The 11,227-nt window shown below is 58.0% G+C and overlaps 1 protein-coding gene across 1 annotated transcript; it reads right to left on the bottom strand.

Annotated features, from left to right (window-relative positions):
• Positions 1 to 2,103: 2,103 nt before the first annotated feature.
• DOLPP1 (dolichyldiphosphatase 1) lies at positions 2,104 to 10,967 on the bottom strand. Its single transcript, XM_046644978.1, has 8 exons — positions 10,770 to 10,967; positions 7,549 to 7,649; positions 7,221 to 7,305; positions 7,024 to 7,123; positions 6,717 to 6,815; positions 6,038 to 6,166; positions 5,453 to 5,542; positions 2,104 to 3,579 (listed from the first exon to the last, which is right to left on the bottom strand). Exons 1-8 carry the CDS (start codon positions 10,843 to 10,845, stop codon positions 3,543 to 3,545), a joined length of 717 nt encoding a protein of 238 aa, XP_046500934.1. The 5' UTR covers positions 10,846 to 10,967; the 3' UTR covers positions 2,104 to 3,542.
• Positions 10,968 to 11,227: the final 260 nt, after the last annotated feature.

The following is an 11,227-nucleotide window of genomic DNA, read 5'->3' as shown; positions in this document are numbered from 1 at the left end:
GGGGAAGACACGCTCAGACCTAAACAACCCCAGACAGTGTCGATGGGACGTTTGGAGGTCCCCTAGTGGAACAGGTAAGGGAGAAAAAGGCAAGGAAACAATAAAGAGTTAGTAATTATTCCTTGAGGGTGTGACGTGTGACCTGAGACTTTGCAACGGTGGGATGCGGGGCAAGCACGGGCTCTAAGGTCTCAGCACTGGCAGGGAAGCGTTGGGGTCACACACTCCTACACCATTGATTTTTAAAACCCAGCTGCCTGAATGTTGTGCCAATGGCACTTGTGGCTTTGGATAAACTTTCCAGTGACAGCGTCACACATGGAACCCAGAGGTGCTGCTGTATCTCAAACTGTTTAGCCAGTGGACCCACGATAATCGGTCAGCTGACCCAGAGGTGGTCCCTTGGGCAACCAAACCCTGATGCCAATGACACACATGAAGAACTGATTTAATTTTTTTTTGCAAAAGGAGTGAAAAAGAACGGTTCTAAATTAATATATTTTGTGCAATACATCATTTGAAATTTGAGAATGTAATAAAATTAATGAATTAAAGATTACATGGCCTTTACCTAGATCCTCTAGAAGTGTCTCTATGCAGGCTGGCATGAACTTGACTTTGGCTCTTCGCTGGCTCTTCGCGGCCGGGGCCACGGAAAGACTTGGGCTTTATCCCAAGACATGGGAGGCTTTCAGGAAGACGCTGAGGAATGGATGGAAGGGGCCTGACTGGGTGGGGATGACAGAAGCCTGTGGCGAGGCTTGGCTGCCCGCAGGCTGGGACTGGTGGCACCTGGACCCAGAGTGGCCTGAGAGGTGGAGGAAATTGAGTATTTCACAGATGCTTATGAGCCGGAGTGCAAGGAGACTTGGCGACCAACTGAACTGGAAAGGCTGGATTGGGTTACCCACAGGTGAGTGTGCTGGGCGGTTCTTCAAGAGCCCAAGTCGGAGGGTAGGGGTGCGGGTGTGTGCCAATCGGAGTGAAAGCAGTGAGCTTGGCTGAACATCCCACGGCTCACCTGACAGCAGCCCGCTCCGCACCGCCTTGCAGCATTTTGGACTCTTCTGAGCTTTCCTCCAGTCCTCTTCAGCTGTGTCAGCCTCCCTACTGAACTCTGACTTCAGCTATTATATTTTTCAGTTTTGATTCACTGTAAAATCTGCCAGGGCTCATTCTAACGTTTCCTGTTCCCTGCAGATATTTTCAAGTTTGTCTTTTCATTCTTTAAAACGGTAAAACAATGCACAGTCTGTGTCTGGTCATTCCAGGATCTGAGGTACTTGTGGGTCTACTATCTGTTTTCTGCTGGTTCTCAATCATGCTGTCATTTCCTTGGGTACGTGGCCATCTTTGTCTATATTTTGTTATTGTAATTTAAAAACTATACAAATAACTGAAGTCCAGGATGAAGGGTCCTTCCTCCAGAGATCTGTGCACTTCTGCCACACACCTGGGGCGGCCGCCTAACTGAACTGCGAGGTTCCATGGTCCACTGTGGCCCCCAAATCCAGCCTGCAGCCCAGGTGAGGATGGGATCACTTCTGGTTCACCCTCACCCTGAGGGGGCAGCCGTTGCACATCTCGGTTTAACAAATCGGGGAAGGATTAGACTCCCTGCCTTGGGCCAGGCCCTTGAGTTTGACATTTCATCTCTTTCGCCAAGGCCTCCAAAAACACAGCTGTTTAGAGTTACTTCTTCCAAAGCAAGACACTCCCCTGTCCACATACTCACGAAAGACTGAGTTCAACAGGGAGCGGAGGCCTTCAGCCGGGCGGAGGCTGTGCCCGGTCCTCGAGTGTCACGTGGAGGAGGAACTAGGCTTAGGAGGGCAGAGCCGGCCAGGACCACACAGGGAGCTGACTGGGACTGGAAAAAGGGGAAACTTCCTAACTCTGAATGGCGCTGAGGTCTCCCCAGACTCTCATGGAGAATATGCAGTGGCATTCAAACCCCGGTTCTGGGGGCTAGAAGGGACTCGATGTCTTGGAGATGCTCGTGATTTTATGTGCTTAACCATATCCTTGCCCCTCAGGGTCACATGTCCCCACAACGGCCCCCAGCCTCCTCCCATGAGCTCAGTCAACATGTGCTCAAGCCGCCAGAGTTCAAGATTTTATTTTAAAACAAGAGTAAACAATTTCATTGATTTTTCTTAAATCACCTCACACCTGGCTTGTCTCAGGCAAAAAGTAAAAAGTAAAAATAAGAAGGGAAGGGGAGGAAAATGTGGGGACTGACCAAGCTTCCCCAGAAATAGGCCCCTGGTCCTGGCATCTGGAATGGCTTTTGGACACTGTCTTCAACAAATGAGAAAAGAAAGCACCAAAATATTGTGCTTCAGCAGCAGATTAGGAACCTCCATAAAGAAAAAGGCGGGGCAGGAGAGGGATTCAAACACAGGACCCAAGCAGCCTGGTTCAGTTCGAGAAACTTGCAAGAGTCTCGAAGCATCTCCTCTCCACAACTCCATTTCAGAGCAACTGAGAGACCAGCTCCCTTGAGGAAGGAAGAGGCGTCTTCCGAGCTGGACAGCGGGGATCTGAGCCTGCCTCCCGGGCTCAAGGGTGACCCCGAGCAGGCTCCCAGCGTCTTGGAGGGGGGTCAGGAAGGACGAGGAATGTTCAGAGCATCCAGAGGGAGGGGAAGTGTGGGGACGTCAGGCACCCACTGCCCCACTGTGCTCAGCGGCTCCCGGTTCCTTCACGTCTTGTTCGACTGGAGATGAAGACTAACTGCTCCGGATGGCAGGACGGAAGGGCTGTAAACAGCCGGGGTGTGCTCACCCACATGTGCAGGCTCTTTTGTCAGAAAAGGACCATTGTCTTGGGGACAGGGGACCAGAAAAAGCCCTTATGGTGTAGGGTGGATATGGGGTAGAACGCAGTGATAGCAGCCTCCAGATGCGTGCTCTCTGGGCCCTGGCCCCAGACAAGGAAACACTGAACGAGGTTCTGGAATGGCAATGGTGGCAGGGAGGGCATAGGGGTGCTCCCATCCTCCTGGGCCCCCAGGCCACCTCTCAGGCCCAGGGAGAGGCAGCCTGCCCCTGGGCTCAGGGCAAAGGGCCTGGGAAGCTGACCTGGGCCCCTCTGTACGCAGGGCAGCCACTGCCGAGCAGGCTCTTCCAGCCCCATCTCCAAAATCCCGTGTGCCTTTGACAAAACCAAGAAATAAATAGTATTTTTCACGCTGCCTGGATTTCCTGGCCCCAAGACCAGAGGTGCAAGCCCTCTTCCTGTACCCCACACCCTGGCGCCCACAGCAAGGGCACTTTCCGCCCGACCGGGGGCTGGCAGCAGCACAGCGAGGCTCTCTGGCCGTGTGGCCCCCTGGCAGCAGGCCCTCCAGGGTCCTGGTGGAGGGGCTGGCTTGGCCCTTTGGTCCACCTTGTTCATTAAAATTAAAATAAGAAAAAAAAAGGCTCCACTTGGTGACTTGGGTCTGTAGAGGTCTCTGCTTTGTCCCTCTGTCATTCCGTCCATCCTGCAAGGCATCGTGCAGGCCAGATCTGTAGGCTAGACCCAGCCACACTCACTGGTCACTGCAGTTTCGTCCCCAGCTTGCGTTGTCTGTTCCTGCAAAATGGGCAGGGGGTGAGATGGGAGAATGCCTGGGGGTCAGATGAAGGGCCTCCTGGCTTTCGGCAACCTGCGCTCTCAGCTGTCCCTCCCCATCCACAGTCCCTTCAAGATGGGTGAATGCCCACCCCCAGGAGCCCGTGATTGACTCGAGCTGGGTCAGTCAGAGCTCCTGCCCTGGACTTGGGATCTAGCGAGGGTCAATCTCTCTGGCTGAGCCTGTATCGCAGATTTCTAAGCCCTGGAGTCCAGGAACAGAGCCAAGAGATTAGGGCAGGAGTGGGGGCCTGGATGAGAGAACAAGAGGGCCCTGGCTGGGTTCCAGCTAACGATGGGGCGTTCCCCTTTACAGATAAGCCAGCACAAGCAGGCTCTGTTACCATCAACCAAAAGAGACAAGGAAGTAGTGAGCCCTCCGGCTGGGAGGGATGTAAGTAAAGGCAGGAGATTACTGATAGAGGTTACAGAGGGGACTGGATACCTGGTTTGGGGGTGTGGCTACATCCACGATGGGCCAGGATTATCCTTGAGGGAAGTAGGAATAATCACCCCATTTTCTAGAGGGGCTGGCTGAGGCTCAGAAAGAAGAATGGGGCTCATCTAGGGTCCCAGGTAGAATCCAGAAGCCTAACTGTGCCCACAGGTCCTGCATGATGTGGCCCAGCCTCACCCACCCCCAGCTACCTGGCTGCAGCCACACAAGCCTGTCTGTCGGGTGGACTCACCAGCTTCCCACGTCGCAGCTCTACACATGCTGTTCCCTCTGAGTGCACTCTCCCTTCCAAACCCCAGCTCCAACAGGCCTGTTCTTTCTCCCCACTCAGGTCTGTCTCCCCTGGACATCAGGCCTGACCACCTCCCCCGACAGCGGGTTCCTCTCACGAGCTCCCGAGCACAGGGCACTGATCACACGGGTAGATGCCTCTTTTGTGTGCCCCCTGCCTGCTGTGGCTGTCTCACTCTGTGCCTGCACCCAGCACACAGCCAGGCACAGAGCAGATGTGCACAGAGATTGCGGGAAACGAAGGCAGGTGGCAGCCAGCCAGGTGGGGAGGGCAGGGCCAGGCGGGGCCAGGTGGGGCAGAGACACTCCGGTAGCCAGGTGGAGAGCTGGGCCTGGGCCAGCTGGGCCCTTTCCACCAATAATGGGATTGCCTGCCCTAACCCCCTCAAATCCCCTTTCTTCACGATCCAGGACTTTACCCTTAAGCTCGTTAGGATAATTTGGACCATGATGCACTAGACACATTTCCCGGCTGCTCCGACGCCCTGCCCACCATGGCTCCTCTCACCAGCTCCTGGGAAACCTCCCAGCCTTGCTTTGGAGCCCGACGACCCCTCAGCTCCCTTCTGAACCTGGGGAGGAGCCAGGCCTAGCCCCACCCTGCAGGCACCCCACCCAGGATTTGGGGTGAGTGGAGTGGGACAGCCGAGTCAAGAGGCTCCAAAACCCCTCTTTGCCTCGACTTGCTGTGCAACCACAGGCAGCCTCTCACCCACTATGCCTCGGTTTACCCATTTCCAGGAAAGAATCTGGGCTAAACAGCCCCAAGGGGAGTCCACACACAGGCGCCCTGGGAATCTCGGCTGCCCAGCTCTCTGGTTCTGGGCTAGACGGCCTGGGTCGCAGCCCAGCTCCCCTACCCACCATCTGTAAGTTCTCAGTCAAGTGACTCCTCCTCTCCTCTCTGAGCCTCAGTTTCCTCATCTGTAAAATGGGGTGCAGGGGAGGACTCAATGAGGCAGTGCGAGAACAGTGCTTAGGCAGGTGCCTGGCTCTTGGGGAGCCCTCCAAAAATGGAAGCAGTGGCTGCCCTGGGGCTGTGCCCCATGGAGCCAGGACCCAGTGACTGTCGTCCCCTTAACTCACCTGGCTTCTGCTCGGGTTACTGTGTACTCAAACCAGAGTACGTTGGGAATGAGGCTCGTGTCTCGAATTAGGAAGAACTCAGAGATAGGCCTGGAGAGACAGACACCCAGAAAGCCAGGGCCACATCAGGACCTGAGCCCGTCACCAGCCAGACTCCTCCACCAGTGCCTGGGGCTGGCGCTGTACCCTCCCCCACTGCTCTGAGTCTCTGCCTGGCCATAGACCCCTGAGACTGAGAGACCCAGATGTGTCACCTGTGTGACTCTAGGGCAGGGGCACCGCCACAGGATACAGACAGCCCAGAAGGACTCAGCTTGCTTTCTAAGTCCCAGAGAGCCTTGACAAAGACAGAGGATGGCACTCGGCCTCTGGGCCGGGGACGGCACCCCTGTGGGGGGGAAGGCAGCCAAGTGAGGCCGGTAGCCTTATGCCCTTCAGAGATCTGGGCACTATTGTCATCCCAGGGAGACTGAGGCTGGGGTCAAGATGCCTGGGTCCTCCCACTGATGGCTCCATCTGCAGGAGGGGGCAGAGGCCATAGTGCCCAGGAAGGCGGGAACAGCAACAGGGACAGGAGACAGTTACCAGGCTGCTATCCTGGGGAACAGCGGTGTGAGGACCTCCTGGGTGAAGACAAACCAGGCGATGGCCATGAGGCTTCCGGCAATGCCCCCATAGAGCACCTGGCTCCAGGTGTGGTACAGCAGGTAGACCCTGGGCCAAGGACAGAGGGAAGCTCATGAAAGCAAGCCAGAGGCAGGCCTGCACAATCCCCTGTGCCAAGTGCCAGCTTCCCAGGGACCTGTTCATGCACACGGGGGACACACACAGACAGGACAGACTCCTGGGAACACAGAGCCTCAGATCTACTTCCAGAAGGAGGCAGGGGGTTGGACCCCACCAGGGGCTCCCCTGAGTCTAGAAATGAAGGGATGGCTTGGCTGGGATTTTCCTCCCTTCTATCCAGCCCCGGAACTCTGAGTCCGTCTACAAGGGGCTCCTCCAGGATGCTGGGAGCAGCTGGCTGACGTGCGGAGGTGCCCCTAGAACACTGGGCTCAGCCGTGAGGAGAGAGAAAGGACTAAGCTGGAAAGGGCAATTGGAGCCCCATCCCTTTAAAACTAGAGGCCTGGGACCCCTTTCCCCGCCCTGCCCTCTAGGCTCTGCGATGCGGGTCCACAATGGGGCTCAATAGGGACCAAGAATCCAGCAAGACCCCAGTGGGTAGGGTGTGGGGGCGGGGGGGCTCTCGCTTCCTCCATACCTGCTGTAGGAGACTAGAAAGGCCGCGGTGAGGAGACCCAGGGAGAGCACGTGCCTCCACAGCAAGTCCAGGAACCTGGCATTGTTTGTTTGGTGCATTCTGGGAAAACAAGCCTGTCAGACAGCCTCAGCCCTCCCAAAGAGCCCCTGGTCCCATCCCAAAGCTCCATGGGCACCTTCTGCCTTGGCTGCAGCTACTCCCACCCCCACAGAGGCCAACCCCAAGAGGCATCCAAAAGGCTAGCAGTGAGCCCCACAGAGCTGGCTGGGGCCAGCGCAGGGCCGCCCCAGCCAGACCAGAAGCTCACCGTAAGTACAGGAAAAGGAAGGAATAGACGGAGAAGAACCACATAAACTGCGAATGACTGGAGGGCATCCCGTACTTGGTGCCCACTGCCATGTGGGGGCCTGGGAAAGAGAAGGAACAGGGAGTGATGGGAGGACGCAGGCCTCCCAGGGAAGCCCCGACCTGGGGCACCCCAGACCCCTGCTGCCCAGGCCCTACCTCCACAGGGCCGCGGCTCCTGGATGACGTGTTTAATCAGCCAGTTGACCCCCTCGTTCAGTGCCAGGCCCCCGAGGAATGAGATCTGCCGGGAAGATGTGCAATGAGCTGGGACTCTGCCTGCTGGCCGCCGTCCAGCCCCAGAGATGGGGCCTCCACCTGAACCTCCCCACCCAAGTGGTAAACCTGGGAGCAGCCAGGACCCTCCCCACATCTCTAGAAAGGTGGAGGCACGGCAGGGATGAAGCGGTGCGGCCCCTCCTCCCAGTGCTGGGGACACTGGGGAGCAGGGGGGGCGGTGAGGGGTGGTGGGGACAGACTCACTCACCGTGTGCAGCTCCCGCTTGAATATGATGAGGGTCACAAAACCGACGATGACAAACACAGGGCTGAGGCTCAGGTAGGCAAGGAGGTGGCCAGAGAGATCACCTGGGAGAGACAGAATAGGAGGTGGACGGGGCTCGGGCATCAGAAGGGCCTGAGCCAGGAAGGAGGTCCCAGCAGGCCCGGGAGCAGGGCCAGGCTGCTGTGGCAGCCTCCGTCGACGAGCTGGCTGGAACAACTCGGTCACGGGTGCAACGTGCCGGCGTCTATTTCCTGAGCTCAGACTGTGAGTTTAAAGCAGGTGCCTTCACTGTTCCTACTCTGTAGATGAAGAAACTGAGTCCCACAGGGGTTGTGTGACTTGCCCAAAGTCACACAGCCAGAAGGAGGTGGGATCTGGACTAAAATCCCAGTCTGTGGCCTGGCCCGATACTCATTACCCCGCTGGAGCAGGAATTTCAACCCGGCTTCGTCTGACCCTTGAGCCCAAGCCCTGTACCAGGAGGCAGCCGGGCAGGTGCATGGGCTGCCCCAGCCCAGCCTCAGCCTCCAGGGGACCCAGGTATTCTCTGGACACCACACAGACTTGGGTTGACCCAAGGCCAGGGTTGGGTGGAGGGTGCATAGCCCAATATGGCCACCTGGCACCACCCCCGCTTCTCACTGCCTTCCTACTGGCAAGAAATGGCTACCTATTGACCTCTCGCTTCTTCCCCTCCTAACTGGCCTGGGAGGGAGGCAGCATGGGGACCACCAACCCTTCTGAGAGATGAGGACACTGAAGCCAAGAGACAAGAGCCACTTTCTCCTTTGCCCAAGGGCAAGGTGATGCCGAGTCCAAAGGCCACCCCCACCATTTGAGACAGGGCAGCTCCGTGGCCACACTGGGATCAGAGGGCATGGTTCAGCTCTCGGGCCATCACTTGCAGGCCTGCTAGGTGACACTGGGTGAGGCTCTTCCCTCTTCTGGACCCCTGTCTCTTCATCCACACAGTGGCCTGGTCCCTTGTAGCCCTGAAATTCTGGGTTTCTCAGCTGCCCAGCTGATGCCCAGGGCACCGGGCTGTGAGGACAGGGCGTAGCTGGTGCCTCCAAACCTTTGGCCATCTCCATGGCCTGTCCCACAGCCAGCAACACCCTTGGGCCTTCCTACAGATGCTGTCAGCGACTCTGGCCTCGCCACTCTGATCCAAGCCCCTGTGTGGCTCCCTCTGCCCAGCTCATGAGGCCCTGCACTCCTGGGCCTGCTTCCCTCCCAGCCTCTGCTCCAATTCTAGGGACCGAACTCAGGTTCCCTGAGCGCACGTTGCCCTGCCCTACTTCTGGACCTTCGCACACACTGTTCCTCCACCTGGGATGCTGCCCAGGTTAACTCAACATAAATTATTTACCCACCACAGTGGCAAAAAAAGATATGCTCCTGCTGTTGTGGAGCTCTCCATCTGGGAGGAATCAGTAATCAGGCATCACTCACGATATGCTTGTTAGTGTAGATATTGGGCCAGCGTCTGTCTCTCCCTCTCCACGGTAGGCTCCGTGAGAGAGCAAGGATGGGGCCCCTCAAGCCCAGCAGAGCTCAAAAACGATGTTAAGTGAATGGATGAAGGAAGCAAGGATCAGTGTGCTGAGGGGTACGAAGGAGAAGCGCAGGGGGCCACAGAAGAGTTAGCCGGGGGTCAGACTTTGCCAGATGCCCCAGGGCACAGCCAGGTCCCTCCTCCAGGCACCCACAGTTCCTGCAAAGGTCCCTTGTCACAGCCTGCATCATACTCCTCACAACTGCCAGGTCTTTTCTTCTTGCTGGTTAGACTGTGAGCTCCTCTGAGGCCAGAGGGTGGGGGGCAAGTGACGAAGGTGCTGAGGCCTTAGCTAAGTCCCTTCCATCTCCAGGCCACAGCTTGCCCCCTGTAAAGTGGGTTTTTTTTCCACAGTCCAGGACTGTGGGGACATATCTGCCTGTTCACCATTCTAAACCAGAGCCAGCCCAGGGCCTAGCCCTCAGGAGGCGCTCAGTGGATACTGGCTGGCTGGATGGATGGTGGGTGAGCAGGCAGGCAAGTAGGGCCCAGGACCTGGCAGGGCCGCCCTAGCCCCAGTATAACTCAGAACACCCAGTCTCCCAGCCTAAAGCTCCCTGGCATCCCGCCCTGGGGTCCTCAGCAGGGCCAGGCTCTCACATCTCTGCCCATGAGCACAGCACAAGCAGGCCCTTCCTCAGACAACCAGGTCTCAATGAGGGGCTCCCCCGACACCCAACCATCCTACCCAGGGAGGGTGGGGCGGACTTGAGAGGGCCCTGGGAAAGCGGGATAAAGTATTATCAGTCATTATTAAGCTGCAGTTACTCATTAAATGTTTACTGTGTCCACGCACTGCACTCAGCATTTCTCATGCTTCCTGTTATTTGATTCTCACACCACAACGAGAAGGAGGCACTGCAATGAGTCCCACTTTAGAGACGAAGTAACTGAGCAGAGAGGTGAAGTCACCTGCACAAGGCCTCTGCCTGAACTTGAGCCCAGATACCCCTGACCCCAAGGCCCAAGCTCTGCATCACTCTACTAGACCGTCTCCAGAAAGGTCGCTAAAGGACCTCCCAGCTGGAAAACTCTGCGCTTCTAGAGATGCATCTTATGGAAAGCTCCAGAAGTCAAGACCCCGGGGGCTGCCTGTCCCCTCACCGGGTCCCCACTGTTGTGGAGCAATGCCCTGCTCAGGGCGTAGCACCAGAAGTACTCAAACAACGAACAGTCGCCCGGTCTCGCTTTGCACACTCCCAGCAACGGGGAGCTCTTTCTCTTCCAGGCAGCCCCAGAGCACTGTTTGAAGGAAACAGGCACTCCCTGCACGCCGAGGAGGGAGTCCGGCCTCCCTGGCTCCGGGGAGGGCGGGGAAGAAAGCCCCAGGTCCAGGCCAGTGATCCTTTCCCGCCTCACACAGACCCCCGACCCACTACAGACCACCCGCGCCACGGGACCCGGGGGAGCGCCCCGGCCGCGCAGCCGCAGAGTGCGCGAGCGAGCCGCTCACAATTTCGCCCAGCTCATCGCCGCGCTACTGCGCCTGCGCGGCGCGCGAGCCGGCCGAGCCCCTCCAGGGCTCACTGTTTGACAGTTCCCACTCCGGCCCCCCGGCGCCCCCTCCGAGGGCTCGCGCGGGCCCGAGCACCCAGGGCGGAGGGGCCGGCCCCGGGAAGGAAGCCTCGGAGCCGAGGCCGCCTTTTACCTGCAGGATATTCGACGTGGGTGAGGGTCACTGGCCGCCATGAAGCGGGGAGCGAGCACTGTCCGTCCGCTGCCATCTTACCCGGAGACCGGGCTTCTCCGAGCAGCCAATGGGGAGTCAGGGGGGCGGTGGTCCTGACCTATCACGCCGGGGAGGCGCCGCGCACCCAATCGGAGGCCGATACAGGTAGCGGCGCAGCCATTCAGCGTGCAGGCCGTGGGGCTGGCCCGAGCGGCGAATCAGAGAGCGGGGCCCCTAGGAGCCTGCGAGCGGCCAAGCCGGCGCCCAATCCGGGACGAGCGCAGGTAGGTGCCTAGCCAATCAGGGGAGAGGAGGGTTCCAGCGCACAGCAGAGAGCAGAGCAGCCAATCAGAAGGTGATGCCGGCTCTCAGTGTGGGCAGGGCGGGCCAATCAGGCGCTAGCCTGGGGGACGTGTAGAACTTTGGTGGGAGCTTTG

This window comes from Equus quagga, chromosome 1 (genome assembly GCF_021613505.1).
Source record: "Equus quagga isolate Etosha38 chromosome 1, UCLA_HA_Equagga_1.0, whole genome shotgun sequence".
Taxonomy (NCBI): Eukaryota; Metazoa; Chordata; class Mammalia; order Perissodactyla; family Equidae; genus Equus; species Equus quagga.
This window is presented reverse-complemented; position numbering and strand designations above follow the sequence as displayed.

Excerpts from the sequence above, each read along its gene's own strand:
- DOLPP1 (XM_046644978.1), bottom strand. The coding sequence starts at position 10,845 with ATGGCAGCGGACGGACAGTGCTCGCTCCCCGCTTCATGGCGGCCAGTG. Across the intron at positions 5,543-6,037 it reads TTCCCCAGGATAGCAGCCTG|GCCTATCTCTGAGTTCTTCC; the intron begins GTAACTGTCTCC and ends CTGTCTCTCCAG. Across the intron at positions 3,580-5,452 it reads GTAACCCGAGCAGAAGCCAG|GAACAGACAACGCAAGCTGG; the intron begins GTGAGTTAAGGG and ends CCCATTTTGCAG.